Source organism: Nothobranchius furzeri, chromosome 9 (assembly GCF_043380555.1).
Source record: "Nothobranchius furzeri strain GRZ-AD chromosome 9, NfurGRZ-RIMD1, whole genome shotgun sequence".
Taxonomy (NCBI): domain Eukaryota; kingdom Metazoa; phylum Chordata; class Actinopteri; order Cyprinodontiformes; family Nothobranchiidae; genus Nothobranchius; species Nothobranchius furzeri.
Window position 1 is genome coordinate 68123184 of NC_091749.1, and position 18555 is coordinate 68141738.

The following is an 18555-nucleotide window of genomic DNA, read 5'->3' on the forward strand; positions in this document are numbered from 1 at the left end:
ATTTTTGGGCTTCATTGGCAGTGAATGAGTTAATGACGTTGACAAAGTTTATTCTGTCAAAAAACGATGTAATTTCATCCTTTCAGGGGACTAGGAGAGCATCTGTGTGACGTAAAATGGACCAGAAGAAGTGCCGTAAAAAACTACAAAGCAGCGTAAACGAGAGATTTCCCTCTTGTGTTTTCAGGGTTGAGTTTAGAAGCATAAATCTGCTTTTTTCCTTTACTTTCCATTCCGATTCACCAACAACTTCCAGTTTTACTAATACCAGCTGTGTGACATCTGCTGATGTCATTACCTACTGAGCTACCACCAACTAATTAACCACAAACTGGGCCATTTGTGATTGCATGCCCCAGTTCTGGTGCCTGAAATGGCTCAGTGAAGAAACATGTGCATCCTGAAATGATCCGGTAAAATTACCCAGAAGTTTCGATAGTAGCTTCTAGTAGCCAACATGTTCTCTGCTGTTTCCTGGACGCTAAACCAACAACAGCCTTCTCCATCATGAGTCAAGATGGATGAGTCCATGACTGTTAAGTGACAGTGTGACGTAGATCTGTCAGGATTTTCTAATCCTAGTCTGTTTTCTATCAGAGCTGATGCAGGAGGTAGGTGTAGGTGACTATTTTCATGTTCGGCCTGCATGAAACACTCAGTGACCTATTAGAATTGGACATAATCATATAAAAGTTTCAGTGATCTATTAAAGTTTAATTCCCTTTTCCACAAAAACAACATTTACATAGTAAAATAAAAAAAATTGGCATTTCTTTTTGATTAGTTTTGGATTACGTGGACTAACAGAAACCCACCCGTCCACAAAGTAGTCTAGAACCCCCTAACTCCATCAAAATAACAAAGATAGAGTCAAACGGGAAGAAAAAGTGTGACAAGCCAATATCCGAGTGTGAGTCTCAGGGGGGCGTTTTGGCTGGCAGATCCTCGGTGTGTTTGTTCCGTAGATGAGAGGAAACCCGGACCGACTACGCTGAGCGTCCTCGTGATGATTGGGAGCCAGAAGTTCACGTTCACACTCTTGGTTTGTCTGAAAAACACAAGATGCATTCTATGTGCTGCTGATGTCGAACTATAAATATTCATGACAGCATATGTGCAGTTTGACCTCCTGTCACCGAATTAGCATTTTTACGCTGTTTATATTTCTCTGATCTTTGAGGAAAATGTTTTTATTGCATTTGAGTTTATTCTAACATCTGCTGGAGGCGTTTCAGATCAAAACAAAACATTCAGTGTTCCACATGTTTGATCTGCCGCGGCTCCCGTGGCTTTTATTGTTTAAATCCCATCCAGCTGCTGAGGCAAAGAGTTGTTGTCCTAACATGCACAATTTAGCAAAAAAGATTAATTAAAATAAGTAAAATACGGATGAAATGAAATAAAAATCTAAACTAAAACCGAAAAGATCAATCACAGTAAAAGTTCCTAAGTTTCTAAATATGTTCAGCCCCATTTAACTCATTCGCTGCCAGCGTTTCTCACCGTTTTAACTGTTTATTTTAAGAGTGACAGAACGTTGCGCGCTAGGATGATGTCGACGCCAAAACGACCAAAACAAAGCGGAGACTCACCTCTTACAGCAGGAAGAATCTGCGCATTTCGAGCGTTATCCGTTCTTTCATAATCCGTTGTTGAATTGTGATCGGCAGAAGCTTTTCCGGTTCGCGCCTCACTTTATTTACAGCAGCGGCCCAAAATGATCTCCTAACACATGGATGTTCTGCTTCCTGATCACGTGACGTGTGACGTATGCGGATGAAGATCGGCTTTAGAGCTGAGATGCTTGTTCTCACGGGGCGGGAGCGCGTCCGACGCCCACACAGTAAAAAAAATGCAAATGACGACTAGGGTTGTCAAGGTGTGAAAATTTAACCTCACGGTTATTGTGACCAAAATTACCACGGTTTTCGGTATTATCGCGGTATTTTTTTAAACGTGTTACATTTTCAGACAACTACATAAACCCTTTATATCAGGAAAATATTGTCCTCAGTTTGTGTCTAAATTTTGCCTAAAATGTGTTATTTTGTAATTATGTTCTTTATTTGTTAACGTTTTTCCCCTTTAGTCTTTAAAATATCAATTTTTGCCCATAACTTGTTATTTTTTTGTCTGTTTGATGTCATCATTTTAAAAATATTACATCAGATGATACTCAGTACTAAAGTAACCTTCTAATCAGATACTTTTTTACCCTTACTTGAGTAATAATCCCTATATCAGGAAAATATTGTCCTCGGTTTGTGTCCTTCCAGTGAGCTTTGCAGATGTGGGAATAGGGTTGTCACGGTATGAAAATTTAACCTCACGGTTATTGTGACCAAAATTATCACGGTTTTCGGTATTATCGCGGTATTTTTTAAACGGTGTTGCATATGTTCAGAAAGCATTGATAGTCCTGTTCTACACAAACTGAAATAGTTCTGAAAGGGTTTAACAGTGTTTATTAAACCTAAAATAACACAAAGCCTTAGCAAAAGTGCAACTTTTCACAAGTAAAGGAACAAATAGCTTATTTTTCTGGAACTTGTTACAGTAGTCAGTGCAGGTTTAAATTATACAAATCCAAACATTCAAAACATAAACAATATGTAAACAAATCAAAGAAACACCACTTGTTTTCTCATATACTTGTTTTCTTCATTATCAAAATGAAAATCTAAAACTCCAGTCCACACTTGACTTGAGCACTGTACAAGTCAACCTTAAAAAATATGTATTTAAAATAAATAGCCACTTTAAACAAATTACTAAAATAACTACTACACTATGTAATCAAATCCAAATGTTCAAGTATAAATGGCATTGAATAAGTAAACAAATCAATGACAAGGAACTAATTGTATATTTCTCTTCATCATCAACAAATAAGATGCTTCATCCAGCAACAGGGTGTCCGTGACACGGTTTAAATGCTGGCAGAGGACGCTGCGGCTGCAGTATATAGTGACTCGTTGCATTCTCCCTCAACCAAAAGTCCTCACGTCATGCATTTAAGCTAAAATGCTAATGTTAACTTACCTTGCACTGGCTGTAGAGACGTGGGTGATGGTCACGCAGATGTGCCATTCGATTCGAAGTATTGCTGCCTTCTGCAGACACTTGTTTCCTGCACGTTCTGCAAACGGGATAGCAGTCTTCTATTAACTGTCCCTCAGCATTTTTCAGAAATCCCAAATATGCCCATACTTCCGATTTAGTCTTCTTTGAGGGCTGATGGATGTCCTGGGCGCTGCCGTCGCCTCCTTCGGCCATTATTTCAGCTTCAAAGTTTTGGTGCCGTTGCAAATTAAAAAGTGCGTGTGCGCGCAGCGGGAACTTCAGCTGAAGCGACGGTGGCTGGTAAGGGTCACCGCGCCGAAACCGCGGCCACGGTAAACCCACCGAGATAATATAGTTTTTTAAAAACTGGACGGTTATTTTTATTGTCAACTTTTTTACCGGGGTTTACCGCTATACCGGTTACCGTGACAACCCTATGTGGTAAAATGTCATCAGGTAGTAATCATTGTTAAATTAATAATTATTCTCGGAGAGAGACCAACTCTTATCTGCCCCTGGGAGCCCCGTAATGCCTAGCGTCATTTCAACATGGCGGTGTCCGCGACACGGTTTATATGCAGGTAGCGGCGCTGCGGCTGCTTTATATAGCGACTCGTTGCATTCTCCCTCAACCCAAATCCTCGGATCACGCATTTTAGCTAAAACGCTAACGTTTGCTTGCCTTGCGTTGACTGTAGGGTTGTGGGTGATGGTCACACAGATGTGTCATGAGATTTGAAGCGTTGCTGCCTTTCACAGACACCTTTTCTGCATGTGCTGCAAACAGGATAGCCGTCTTCTATCAACTGTCCCTCGGCATTCTTCAAATATACAAAAGATGCCCGTACTTCACACTTTGTCTTCTTTGAGGGATAATAAATGTCCTGAGAGCTGCCGTCTCCTCCTTTGGCCATTATTTCAGCTCTAGCTTCAAGAAAGTTTTGGTTGTAAACAACAAAGTGCGCATGTGCTGCTGGCAACTTCAGCAGATGATATGGTGGCTGGTAAGGGTAATCGCGCCTACACTGCAACCACGGTAATCCACCGAGATAATATATGTATATATTTTAAAAAGATGGTTATTATTATTATCAACTTTTTTTTACCGGGGTTTACTGGTTACCGTGACAACCCTAATGACGACTTTAATGGTCATTGGCAGTGAATGAGTTAAGGTTTCCGTAGAAATGATTCTCAGCTCCTTGAACAGCCTCAGTGTGACGACACCAAGATTAGTTTGGTTGATAAGCTAATGGCTAGTCGCTGAAGAAAAAAATGGATTTCAGTCAACTCAAAAATTCTACGCAGTGCGGCCTATTAGTAACTTTTTAGCTGGTGGTAAAGGTGCTGGAACTAAAAGAGGTACAAGTAGCTAGCTCAGATGCTAATCACAGTAAATGTCTGACGTGACATTTATGGCACAGTTAAGATCTGTAAAACTGGATTTGAGACCAGAGTTGTTTTTTGGTTTGGTTTTATCAGCTTTTACTTTATTTTTGGAGCAATGTATTTTATGGGAAACAATTTGATCAGCTCTCATGTTGTGTTTGAACGTGCTATCCAAGTAAACTGGTATGGTTTAGCTGCTGCAGCTATTGGCTTATCAATCTAGTCTGACCATACCTGTTTCTCCAAAATGAGGTCATTCAGAACATCCTACAGCAGGTTAGATGGTTAATTGTTCAGAACAATCTCGTTTTATTTCTTTCTCAGACACTTTAGAAATGCAACTGTTGGTGGCCAGGTAGGGCAGTAAAGAAGCAACTTTACACCTGATTCTCTGCTAAATGCCCATCGATGGGACACGTTCTTAGGATCAAATCTATTTCTGAGAAAGTTCATTCAGCCAAAAGAGGGGCCTCACCCGCAGTTTAACCTCAGATCTGCAGCACTGATGATGATGATGATGAATGGGCTCCATGAGTCTGAGAACAAAAGTTGATGATGGCTTGGGAATGAACTGCTGTAAATCTACTTGAGTACCCATGGAAACGTGTCGGAAAGCAGCAAACCCAAACAAACGTGTACATGATCTAAAAATTTTTGTTAGTGTGAACCTTAAAGTTGATCTTAATTTGAGGGGTCCCCCCCCCCCAGATGGTCGCTCCCTCCTCCTGGCCCCTTGTTTGGCCGACACCCCCGCAGTGCAAGTTTTGGAGCGTGCCGTCCTCGAGTCACGGGTCCGAGAGGTGGAGGAGGAGAACAGACAGATCAGGCTGCAGCTCAGCCAATCGCAGGGCACCGCCGCCCAGCTGGTGGAGGGTAACTATGGCAACCAGCAGTGGGGGGCGTCAGCAGACACCGTCCCAGAAGATGGGGACAACACGGCGGAGGAGAAGAACCACACGGATTGTTCCCGCTCGCCCCCCGTCCAGAAGTGTGAGGTGAGGAGACGGCTCGTTTCTGGTCACTAGAGAAGTGACTTGATGCGTTTGTAACTCGGGCTTCCTGTCGTTTCCACAGCTGATCCATGTAGCGTGCGTTTGTGCTGGTCACAATGCCAGCAGAGACGTGGTCACCCTCGTCAAGTCCGTCCTTTTTCACAGGTGAGTCTCCGTCTCCTTCCCCGACAGGACCATCCAGATAACAGGATGAGTTTACCTCACGCTGAGGATTTCATATGTTTTAGCATTTCCTTTCCTAAAAATGACCTGTACGTTTATCGTGTTACAGAAACCTGATCTCTAAAAGGTAACTGTCTTCTGTCCGCCTTCAGGAGGAACCCTCTCCACTTTCACTTCATCACCGACACGGTAGCCAATCGCATCCTGAGCTCTCTGTTCCAGTCCTGGATGGTCCCATCTGTGCAGGTCAGCTTCTACGACGCAGACGAGCTCAAGGTGAGAGGACGCCTCTGCTCCGCTGGTTTAACGCTAAAGCTCCTCCAGCAGATGAGCTGGAGCATCAAAGCGCGAGACACAGACAGGTTGTTTGATACAAATCTGAGCTTTTAGAAACCCTCTGATGTTTCCTTAGTCGGGTGGAGGATCAACTACAGTTTGATCCTTCAACTTATCTCTAAAGATTCTGTCAGTCACTCAGTACAATGTCTCCATCGGTCCCGTTGGTGTTCACTGTCCAAAATCCTCGTGCACGAACCTTTTCAGCTGTTGTAGCTACACAATAACCCTTTAACTTTTCCACTCCGTTGAGGCAGTGAGTTATATCATGTAAAACAATAATAATAAGTGTTTGCAAAAACATGTCGGACAATGAGACCGACGTGCCTGTTAGATCCTGAAAACCACAAATCAACAGTTGATCATTTGTTCTGATTCTGTGACACGGACATTATCTTCAGTAATCCATCAGAGATCTCTGGTCTCTGCAGCAGCTGCCTGCAGGAGCGCTTCTTCTGATTATTTTAATAGATCTGCGCACGGTCAAGCAGCTGCATTACAAGCGTGAGGCAACTTAAGATCGTGATATTTGTGCTGAACTAAAACACCGGACAGGATAAAATTTTGTCCTCAACAGCAGTTTATTAGTAGTTTAACAAACAGCTGACGTAAGCCCGGATCTCCAGCTGTCAGATTCACTCTGAACAGTAACATTAGGCTGCAGCACTCCTTTATGAACCATTACAACATTTGGAAGTATTTTCATGTGCATTCTGATGTTTCTGGTGTTTCATAATAATTTATAATTATATGATGATCTCTAATAATTTCCTGATAAATTCTGTAGTTGAATTTTCTGAGCGGAGGGACGGTCTGATCCTCGTTTTCTGAATAAAAAAAATTGATGGTTCTTTTTTAAAACTGTTTAAAGGGGTAGTGTGTATTTTTCCTGGCGATAGGGGCCAGTAGATACCTAAATCTTTGCAAGCAAGCAGTATTTTTGTGTTGGAGTAACATCGTACCAACGGATGCCCATTAGGGTCAAAAAGCCCTGGGAAGTGCAAACTTAAGCAAAATAACAAGCACATCAGACTCCCTTTCATCACTGGCAACAAGAAGAGATAAATGTGTAAAACAACATTTGAGAATGACAAAAGTTTTGTAACCGTTTGTTACAAATCAGTAAATGCATTTTATCCTCATGGGCTCCTGTAGAAGGAAAAGTGGCATCTAATATGGCGACGCCCAGAGACTTAGACCCACTCCCATGTATTTTATTCCTGATTTTGATACTTATATGTTACGAAGCGGCCAGTATTTTTCAACAACTGGGCATCTTTTTTTTCATTTTCAACAACATTTTGATGGATATTTCCAGAAATTAATGGTAAAAACTACACATTGTCTCTTTAAACAGATTATTGTCACAATAAAATATGTATAATATGTAAAGGTCACAGGTCAATGCAATACCCCCTGTTAAACGGTTATAAATCTGAAGCACACGAGGACAAAAATGTCCTGCGTGGCTCAAAAGTTTTTGCAAACACTGATAATAACGATCAGGCCTCTGCAGATCGAAACTTGTTTTTTAAGGTTATTTTTTTTGTGAACTCCTGCAGATCTGTCGCTGCTCGTTGGCTTCTTTTCTGTCATCTTTGGCTCCTTTGGTTTGTTTTTATTTGAGAAGAATTTTTAGCCTAAAAGGTGCTATAAAATTAAAATTTACTTATTTTGACGTTTGCCGTGGTGCCCCGGTGGTATAGGCGGAGCACTGGCCTTGCTCGAGCGATGTGGAACGAAGAAAACGTTACGCACGTCTAAAATACCGATAAGGTCATTGTAATGAGTTAATCCTCTTCTGTACATTCGTACTCTTTTAACTTTTATTTTCTTGGTTCTTTTTCAATACAGAAACTAAAACCTAAACATCACTTTTTCTTTACCTTATTAGCTAACGTTTCATTTAAATACCAAAAAGAAAAGGTTTTCTTTTCTGTGTAAAAAGAACCAAGAAAAGAGAGTTAATCCTTTTATTGAAATGTCTGTTTTTAAGAACTTTTTCAGTTCATTAGTTTTATTTTCAGTTTAGTTTCCGTAACACAAAAAGACTAAATAGTAAATTGTGACAAATTTAAGACAATAGGATTGGATTGCACCAACAAGGCTTAACTTTTAACTATGCCTAAATTATGAGTTAAGTTTAACTTCCATTGCACCAAACTTTAAGTCTAGTTTAAAATTAAGACGGATTAAATTTAAACCTCTATTTTAAACCCAGTTTAAAGTGTGGTCACGGTTCAGTTTAAACCTGATAAGGAGGTTTAACGTTAGCGATGGCTGTACTGTTGAGGTAATTCTAGCAACCATGCTGATGTTCTTAAAATAAAATTGAGAAAAAAATCTGTCCTCTGGAATTTAATGATAAAGATGAATTTATAGTTGATGCCTCGTTTACCAAATGTATTTTAGAGCTGAGCGTTGTCTTTCTTTGTAAGTCTTGATCCATTAAAATGATCAACCATTTGCTGCCTCTGCTGGACTGACCATCGATCAGGGGCTGAGTACAGCAGCTCATTATGTCCTTGGCTGACACGGAGCTAGCTAGTCCAGTCATAGCATGAGACGCCTGTTTAGGGCTGCAGCTGTAGAATATTTTTGTACTCGAGTATTCCATTTGACGGCGTTTCGAATGAAACAAGACTGTGGTCCGATGCTAAAATGATAAAGGGATCAAAAATATGTATTAAATTGATGTTGTCTAGTTTTCTAGTTTATTTACAGTTAATATTTTATGGAACAAAATTTGACTTATATTTCATAAAAATTTTAGGTTTACTATCTTGGTATTTAAATTAGTATTTAACTATTTTCACATGTGATCAGTAGACTAATTATTTCAGTAACATGTTCTAGTAGTAATCGGCAACATAATCCAGTCTAAATTGTATTCTAATATAAAAGTGTTTGTGAATTACATGCTACAAAGGCTTGCCGTAGCCTACTGCGACGTGTGGAGCAGGCTCCTGGTAGCAGCTGAATCGATCCACAAATAAGCGGGATGGTGGAGATTCATTCACAACCATCACGCTTTTTTCTGAACTCCACTTGATCGTGAGCGTGCTACGCGCTAGATTAGCATTAGCCAATCCACCCGTAGCCTAACTCTTGATCCCAAATTTGGGACTAATTCTTCATTTTGGGCGACGGTGGTACAGGAGTTAAGTGCTCGCCCCGTAATCGGAAGGTTGCAGGTTCGAGCCCCGCTCAGTCTGTCGCTGTTGTTGTGTCCTTGGGCAAGACACTTAACCCACGTTGCCTGCTAGTGGTGGTCGGAGGGACCGGTGGCGCCAGTGCTCGGCAGCCTCGCCTCTGTCAGTGCGCCCCAAGGCAGCTGTGGCTACATTGTAGCTCATCCCCACCTGTGTGTGAATGGATGAATGACTGATTGTGTTGTAAAGCGCCTTGGGGGGTTCCAGGACTCTAGAAGGCGCTATATCAAATACAGGCCATTTACCATTTTACAATGGTTTCTGTCTTAGCTGGTCCCCCTTTTTCCTCCACAGCACAGATTACAACATTGTGCGTCAGTAAAATGTGTTCTGACTGTGGTGCGCACATTTAACAAAACTTCAAATCAGTAAAAAATTAATTGAAGAATTTAGTTAATTGAACCATTCGAATCATTCGGTGATTCGTTTCAGCCCTTGCAACGGGTCCCTTTAGCTGCACTGATGCACCGATGTGTGGAGCTAGCTTAGCTGTTAGCTTACCTAAGCGGATCCATTCAGATTTTCTGAGATGGAGAAACGGCTAAATTAAGTTGCCCAGGGATCACATTGGGCGAGAAGAGCAGAGAGGAGGAGGGTTTTCAACGTAACATCTGTTGGATTTGGAAGCCAGGATTCTCAACAGGCTTCTGGTGTTTAATTAGTAGATTTTATTTTGACATCTACTCCACTTAATTTAAATTAATTAAAGCACAGTTAAAAAAATATAAACTGAGATTAGTTTTCAGTGGTGCAATGCAGCTCTGCTTAAACCTGGCTTTACTAATCTGTGTTTAGAGCTAATATTAGTTTAAATTAAACCTTGTTGGTGCAATCCTCCCTTTGTGACCTAACTCCGACAATTATGTCAGCTGAGCGTTTGAGTATTTTATCCAACGCTTGCTGGAATCTAAATGAATTTCTAAATCACAACTAATCGTTTTTTAAAGAATTTTTCTTACAAGAAACAAAAACACAACAAAGTGATCATGTTTGACTGCATTTATTTAAAACCTTTAAGAATTGCTGATTCTTTAATCTTAAAACAATTTGAGACAATCTTGTTAAGGATGTTCCTGTTTGTCAGCAGAGCCGTTAAACACAAACATCCTTCAACTTTCTCCAAGTTCCCTTTGACAGAAAGAGTAACTAATTGAGTTGGACGAGTCAAGTGACACTTAAACGTGCACACGCAGAAATAATTTAGTTTAGCATCAGGTTGATGAATGTGCTCTGAGTGGAATATAAAGGAACAAGCATGAATAAATGAGTGTTTGTGTTTCCAGGCTGCTTCCCATCATCACATTCTCCGCTTGCACCGTCTTTGTGCTGAACAATGAGCCCTTTGTGCTGTCAGACGTGTCGACCTGCAGCCTTTCTTCGCTTTTCATTAACTCGCATTAAAGTGGAGAAAAACGGCCGTGACTCTAAGCCGATTATATTTGCAGATGATGCACTTATGCAGATCCAATTACTCTGAATCCAGAGAATTAATTAAACGACACTGTTTACAGATTGTGGAAAAAAGGATATTTGCCAGAATATCCAGGATGTGTTGATGGGAGTCAAACCTGTTGGTCTGGTTCTCGTTTCAGTCTGAGGTGTCCTGGATACCCAACAAGCACTACTCAGGTATTTATGGCTTGATGAAGCTAACGCTAACCAAAGCTTTACCATCCGACCTGTCAAAGGTCATCGTCCTGGACACAGACATCACTTTTGCCACTGACATCGCTGAGCTCTGGGGCGTTTTTAGGAAGTTTACTGGTGAGTCATCGTCTCCTTTTTACCTGTAAACACGGTTATGATATACATAATAAACCCTGAAACGTACGAGAAATTTAACTAAGTGTGGGAGAACACCTGACGACTCACTAGGGCTGCAACAAACGATGATTTGGATAATCGATGAATCGGATGGGGTCTTGACACGATTAATCGATTAATCGGATTACATAGGGACATTTTTAAAAACTGCTAGGGAAACATTATTTTTCTCCTTCCTTCACTTTATTAAACACAACATTATTAGAAAGCAGTTCAATAGCAGAAAAACAACATGCCATCACCTAAATTGTCTTATAAGGTGTATAGACAGAGACCCTAAGCTACACCTATCTGTGACCTACAATGCTTGGTCCAAGTTAAACAGCTTGAAGAGCAAGTCAACCCCTACCAGAGTCTAACTCCACTCCCACTTCATGTTTGAAAAATGCAACACATGCTGTTGCCTGGCAGACCGAGAAGGAGGAGCCGCTAACAAATACACACACACACTCAGGATCACAACAGCATTGTGACATCATAATGTACCAGTTTACATCATAGCATACTTCTTAGCTTCTTTTTTTAACGAGCTTAGGGCATGTCTAGCCTGTGTAATAATCCGGGGCTTGGGTGAATCACTTTTGAAAAGTTTTTAACTTACCCGGACACCGAGCTCTCTCCTTCCTCGCTGATGATTCTGACATGCTTGCGTCATCACTGTAGTACTCCCGTGCCATGCTAAGTCTGACCTACAAACGTTGCAGGTAACGAATGTCTTCGCCTGATTTAACTGAAAATGCTCCCAAACTTTAGAAGTTTTTACTTATTTGGGGTCTCGCTGCTTCTGCCATGTTCCTCATCCCAAACACTTGCCGGCTCTCCGGTCTGCGCGCAACGGCGGGCAGGAGGGGAGGGGGCTTTGGAAGAGTTGCGCAACACAACGAATCGATGACGCAATTCGTTGCCAACGCTTTTAGTAATCGATTTTCATCGAATTTATCGATTCGTTGTTGCAGCCCTACGACTCACCGTAGAGTTTTATAAATACTGATCAGAATTGACTTGATCTTTCTTTGCAGACAAGCAGGTGATCGGTCTGGTGGAGAACCAGAGCGACTGGTACCTGGGGAACCTGTGGAAGAACCACAAACCGTGGCCCGCACTGGGAAGAGGTTTCAACACAGGTAACACAGCCCTGTTGGACTTTGGGATTAACTTAATCTGTGTTGAACTGTGCTCGTCTTCTGTGCCGCAGGCGTCATTCTTCTCTACCTGGAGCGTCTGCGGAGAATCAGCTGGGAACAAATGTGGCGACTAACGGCGGAGCGGGAGCTAATGAGCATGCTCAGTACATCTCTCGCTGATCAGGTGTGAAAGACGATGTCGTTGCCTCAAACATGAAATCAAATAGTTTTTTTTTCCCGTGGTGATTAAGTTGAGCACCGCTGCTGGGGTTGTCGCAATGTGATGTCACCCTAAAGAGGGCGTGGCTCTGCTAGGCTGTTGGAATTAGCAAGTGGAGCTGACTAGTAAGAGCAGCATCCATGTTTTATTTTTCTGTAACTGATATTCTTCTCTTATGAAGGCTTTAAACTGCTGAAATGTTTTACACCAAGCTTGGACCCAAACCCGCTGACTTTTGAGTTTCACTTTAATAGAAAACTAACATTACATGATCCTGAAAAAGTCTGCAGGTTAAATTTCAGTCGAAGCTGCACTCAAACGCATCATCAGCTGTGGGGTTGGGATCTGCATGTTCCCTAACAGAAATGATCAGGTCTTCCTCTCATCCTGGAGAACAAAAGCAGAAAGAAACCTGATTGAGTCTGTTTCTCCATCTGACTGCAGGACATCTTCAACGCCTTCATAAAGCAAAACCCGGTCCTGGTCCACCAACTGCCCTGCTTCTGGAACGTTCAGCTGTCCGACCACACCCGCTCTGAGCAGTGCTACACAGAGGTGTCCGACCTTAAGGTACGTCACCTGAACGTCACGTCCATTGAGAAATGAGTCAGAGATGATCTGATACCAGGGGATGGCTGCAGCTGCTTCAGATGAAAAGCTTCCTAAATTGATTTTGAGCTTGCTCTGTGGGTCTGGAGACATCAGAATTCCTCGTGGCGTAGGCTGGAAGACAAAAAGCTTATCGCCTTTAGCTTCAGATGTTCAGCACACATGTATGTTTGAGACTCTTATTGTGAAAATACTGGAGGAAGTTCTGCTGCAGATGTAAAAACCACACCTCACATTGATAGTTGGGCCCAATCCCAATACTCGCACTGCGCCCTTGGAGAATAAACAATTGCATCATCGACTGCAATGCATGATGGGATGCTGGTCGCCATGGTACTTTTAAAGTTGTTTAAAAGGTTTTTTACAAACAAACGAGTTATTTGCAATAAATGAACATTCGTTGCTGCTTTGTCTAAAAATAACTAATTTCATTAGAAAACACATTTTCAGGAAATGCACTTGAGCCTTTTCTCCAGCAGCAATGGATTGTGGGTAATACACTTTACCCAAGTCTGCATGGATGCAGATTTGGGTGAAGTGCGGATCAACTTCCGCATTTGAGAATCAGGACGCCCTACGCACTCGCACCCCTGGTCGGGGTCATGCAATTGAAGGGTGCAAGTGCGAGAATTGGGATTGGGCCATAATCTGGTAAAAACACCCAGAACCCCCCAGTTATGATGTCACTTCCTAGTGGTGCAATACTGATCCAGGCCAGCAGGGTGCGCTGAGGTTAACAAACATGTTTATTTGGATGTTTAATGGTGAACAGCGGGTTTACCAAACGCTGGTGTAACCTCTCTTAACATGAACGAAGGAATGAAAGTGCTCCTTACGTAACCATATCCGACCTTTCCAGGTGATTCACTGGAACTCCCCAAAGAAGCTCCGAGTGAAGAACAAACACGTGGAGTTCTTTAGGAACCTCTACCTGACCTTCCTGGAATACGACGGAAACCTGCTGCGGCGGGAGCTGTTCGGCTGTCCGAGTCAGGCCAACCCAGAGAGCGTCCAGGTGAGACCCTCCGACATCACTCGTCAGTATCTGAGGGAGGAAACATCTGGGATCTTCTCAGGTGTTTGGGAGCTTTTTAACCACATAAAGCTTCTTTGGGCCTTAAGGCATCTAGATGGAGTTTCAAGATTAGTAGTTTCATCTAAACCTGCCATAACCAGTCCTTCAGTTGTTCGTGAAATGTCTGGAAACTGTACCACTCTAGTTTCTTTTTAGGGACTGTAAAGGCTTTTATTGTGATGAGCCCACACAGGAAGTCACTCGTCTTGTTTTGTGTGTCTTCAGTTGCAAGCGGCTCTGGAGGAGCTGGACGAGGACGATCAGTGCTACGACTTTCGGCGGGAACGTCTGACGGTGCACCGAGTGCACCTGTACTTCCTGCAGTATGACTACATGCCCACCGAGGACGACACAGACATCACGCTGGTGGCTCAGCTGTCCATGGACAGGTGCTGTCCTTGTTTCTAGCTCTAGAGGACTTTATGATGGTAACTTTGTGTTTAACCTTCGTGATGATCTTCCTCCTGCAGGCTGCAGATGCTGGAGGCCATCTGTAAGCACTGGGAGGGCCCCATCAGCCTGGCGCTCTACATGTCAGATGCCGAGGCTCAGCAGTTCCTACGCTACGCACAGGCCTCGGAGGTCCTCAAGAACCGCAAGAACGTCGGCTACCACATCGTTTACAAGGAGGGCCAGTTCTACCCGGTCAACCTGGTGAGGAACGTGGCTCTGAGGAATGCCAACACACCGTACGTGTTCCTGACTGATGTGGACTTCCTGCCCATGTACGGGCTCTACGACTACCTTAGGTAAGACCATCTCTCCTGGAAAATAGCTGCCTATCTTTAAGCTCAGGAGGGAATCTCTCTCACCGTCGTCCCTTTACGCTGCTGTGGGAGAGGGAAGCCTGAGCTGTTCCATAACGCAGGTCATAAAAGACACAGCAGGTTATGATTTGTCAGGCACTGAAGTGAAGCTGCTAATGTTCCTCCTGGGAAATCACAGCACAGGTTTATAACGCGACAATCACTTCATTTAAACATAGTGACCACAAACATGGAGCTCTGATTAGAGCGTTTTCACTCAGTAGCATCAAAGAGGAATAAAAGTAAAACCAGACAGAGTCCCTGTGGTGAAAAACTAAAGGGGGTGTTAGAAGTAATCAACCAGAAGTTCTACTTCATGACTTTTCATGCTCCAACAAACACAGATGTGATAAAGTAGATTAGAAGTTGAAGGTTGGCCTTAAGCGTTCTGATGTCAGACGGAGTAACTGGGATAATGTTGTTCAAAATGGCTGAATGGCGTCCCACATTTCTGGTAAGAGACGAAATAATTTCACCGCCCATCACTGCCCCCTAACCCTTTAGCTAACATGCTAATTAACGTAGCATCAGACAATACAGCACCAGCTGTGAAGAAGAAGAAAATATTTCTATAGCGCCTCTAAAGATAAACATGACGAGGCGCTTCACAAAAACAAAATCTGTAAAATTATAAAAAAGCATCTAGAAAATGTTTTAAAATGAGCAAAAAGAGACAACTGTAATAGAAAAATGTTAGAGAGAGAGAGTGAATAGGAAAGGGGGAATCAGTGGATCTTGAGGAAGGTGGAATAGGTGGGGAGAGCAGAATAAAGAGAGAGAGGTGAAGAAGGTCATACAAAAGCCAGCTTGAACAAGTGAGTCTTCAGCTGCTTTTTAAAGGAGACCACTGAGTCCACTGATCTCAGGCTCAGGGGGAGAGGGCTCCAGAGTCTGGGGGCCACAGCAGCAGATGATCTGTCACCTTTGGTCTTTAGCCTGGTGCTGCACAACCAGTAGGCTTTGATCACTGGACCTCAGGGACCTGCTGGGGGTGTAGGGACTAAGAAGATCACCAATGTAAGATGGTGCTTGTCCATGAAAGGCCCTTTAGACCAGAACCAGGATCTTGAAATAAACCCTGAAGTTGACTGGCAGCCAGTGAAGCTGGAGGAGAAGCGGGGTGATGTGGGTGTGTTTGGAGGACTTGGTCAGAAGCCGAGCACAGGCATTCTGAACCACCTGTAGACGGTTCAGGGAGGTTCTGCTCAGACACGTGAAAAGAGAGTTACAGTAGTCTAAGCGTGAGGAGAACTGTCTCAAGTTTAGAGCGGGACAGAATGGGACTCAGCTTAGCAATGTTCCTGAGATGGAAGAAGGAAGAGCGAACAAGAGAACTGACATGAGAATCCAGGGTGAGAGCTGGGTCAAAGGTCACACCAATATTCCTGACAGAAGGTTTGGTGTGAGAAGCAAGCTGACCAAGAGAGTCTCTGACTTTGGGAACCAGCTTGTCTGGGGCACAGATGAGGATCTCAGTCTTATCTTCATTCAGCTGTAGAAGCTCCCAGCCATCCAGGTTTTGATAGAGTCTAAGCAGGTGTGTAACAGCTGCAGCTTAGACATCTCATGGGGCTTAAAGGAGATGTACAGTTGGATGTCATCTGCATAAAGATGGTAGGAGATTCCTTTGAAGGAGCTTAAGATTTGCTGAAGAGGAAGTAGATAGAAGAGGAAGAGCAGAGACCCCAACACAGAACCTTGTGGGACACCATGGGTAAGAGAGGTGCTGGGGGACCTAAACTTGGAGACGGCCACAAAAAAGGAGCACTCAGAAAGATAAGAGGAGAACCACTCCAGAGTAGTTCCTGATAGGCCTACCCAGTCTCTCAGCCTCTCCAGTAGCAGGTGATGGTCAACAGTGTCAAAGGCTGCAGTCAGGTCCAGCAGGACCAGAACAGAACAGTCCCCTGCATCACTGTGAGTCAGAAGGTCATTAGAGACCCTAAGAAGAGCTGTTTCAGTAGAATGAGCTCTACGAAAACCTGACTGGAAGCCATCATAGATGTTATGTTCATCAAGAGCAGCTGTGAGTTGTTTAGACACAACCTTTTCCAAGATCTTGGAGATGAACGGAAGTTTAGAGATGGGTCTGAAGCTGCTATGGAGAGAGGGGTTGAGACTCGTTTTTTTAAGAAGCGGGTGGATTACAGCATCCTTAAAGTAAGCAGGGACCTGACCAGCAACCAGAGAAGCATTAATTATAGAGAGCACGCTGGGACCGATGGACTGAAAAGCACTTTAAAACAAAGATGAGGGTAAGATGTCAAGGGGGCATGCAGAGGTCTTCATACAGTTAACTAGTTTGCTTTGCTCCTGTTTCTTTGCCTGAGTTAACCAAAGCTATGTATGGACTAAGGTTATTGTGAATACCTCAAATAAATTAGATTTTATCCAAAACTTCCATTTCAATCAATCAATCAAAGCTTTAATTATAAAGCACCTTCCACAACCCTGTCAGGAAGCCCAAAGCGCTGAGCCATTTCATTAATGCACTGTAACAGGGCGGGACCCGTGACCATGCAGACCAAAGCCAGCATCTCCTCACCTGAGCTGATGACTAACCCCCAAATTCCACTACCTCCGCTCCGCTCCGGTCCGCCCCCGCAGCCGCTCGCTTCCGAACTCAATTTTTACTGGTGCCCGCTCTACAACGGCTCCGCTCCGGTGCGGAGACCTGAGGTGGGCAAACAAGCATGCGCGGGATTTTCGAGATCTTGCGATACAGTCCGAGCAATAAACGCGGAAGTTAGATCCAAACACCCGTTGTGTGGGAGAAGCATCGAAATGAACTGTTTAATCTGCCCATCATCTGTGTTGACAGATCAGCAGTGTTTGGATCAACAAAGTGTGATTACTTTGATAGTAGAAACTGTATTTATGGCTTATTTTTGTGCATTTAAACTTCAGCTGCCATTGATAGTTGTTAAAAGTTGTTAAACCTGTGCATATGAAACAAAAAACGCCTTGTGTTTATCGATGTATTGTGAAAAACGGAAGTTGTGCTTGCTCCTTTTCCTGTTGGGCAGTTGTGATTTCTGTCCATTTACTGCGGAGGTGCTCCGGCGAAAATAGGATCGATTCTATTTTTGCCGCACGCCGGAACAGAGGGCGGTGCACGGCGCTGCACTGCCGGAGTACGGCCGCAGTAGTGGAATTGCTCTGATTGACTAGAACGGGACTGATTTTGCAACGGCGTTCGTGTCGGAGCGGAGCGGAGGTAGTGGAATTTGGGGGTGAGCGCGTTCTTAAGACCAAATCTGAGTCGTTAGTGTTTGGGACCAGTCTCAGGTGTGGGTCTGTGACTTTCAGAACAAAGTGCAGAAAAATTTACACACTGATTTTTCAACAAAAATTAGAAGATGCTTTTGTTTCTCCAACCTAGACTAGAATTCTAGACAAAAGTAGCAGAAGCAAATTTTGTTCTGCATGTTGGTCTAGCCATGCTTTATTGGAACCTCCGCAGCCCCTGGTGTCTGGCCAATCACAACCCTCTAGATGATGACAGACTATTTAGACTTGTGCTTTTCTTTGAGGCAAGAGCAGATAAAGGTACTTAATTCCTTTATTTAGAAAAAGGATGTATTTACGTCACCGACTGTAGATGGTGCACCGTCACGTTGTTTGTAGTCTAACAGCATGCTGAGACTATTTGAAGCACAAGAACTCCCACCCCTCGACTGAATTTTTCCTATGGGTCGTGGCCAGACTATACAGGTCCTTCT

At 43.2% G+C, this 18555-nt stretch overlaps 1 protein-coding gene across 2 annotated transcripts in view; it reads left to right on the forward strand.

The window, feature by feature from the left end:
* large2 (LARGE xylosyl- and glucuronyltransferase 2) overlaps positions 1-18555 on the forward strand; it is a 114654-nt gene that overhangs the window by 91961 nt on the left and 4138 nt on the right. For both annotated transcript variants that reach the window (XM_015953306.3, XM_054731935.2), the window contains 10 exons: positions 5161-5447; positions 5527-5609; positions 5780-5903; positions 10768-10939; positions 12019-12123; positions 12195-12307; positions 12788-12913; positions 13812-13967; positions 14253-14416; positions 14498-14776. In XM_015953306.3, the coding sequence (XP_015808792.1) occupies positions 5161-5447; positions 5527-5609; positions 5780-5903; positions 10768-10939; positions 12019-12123; positions 12195-12307; positions 12788-12913; positions 13812-13967; positions 14253-14416; positions 14498-14776 (1609 nt within the window). The remainder of the gene's footprint in view (positions 1-5160; positions 5448-5526; positions 5610-5779; positions 5904-10767; positions 10940-12018; positions 12124-12194; positions 12308-12787; positions 12914-13811; positions 13968-14252; positions 14417-14497; positions 14777-18555) is intronic.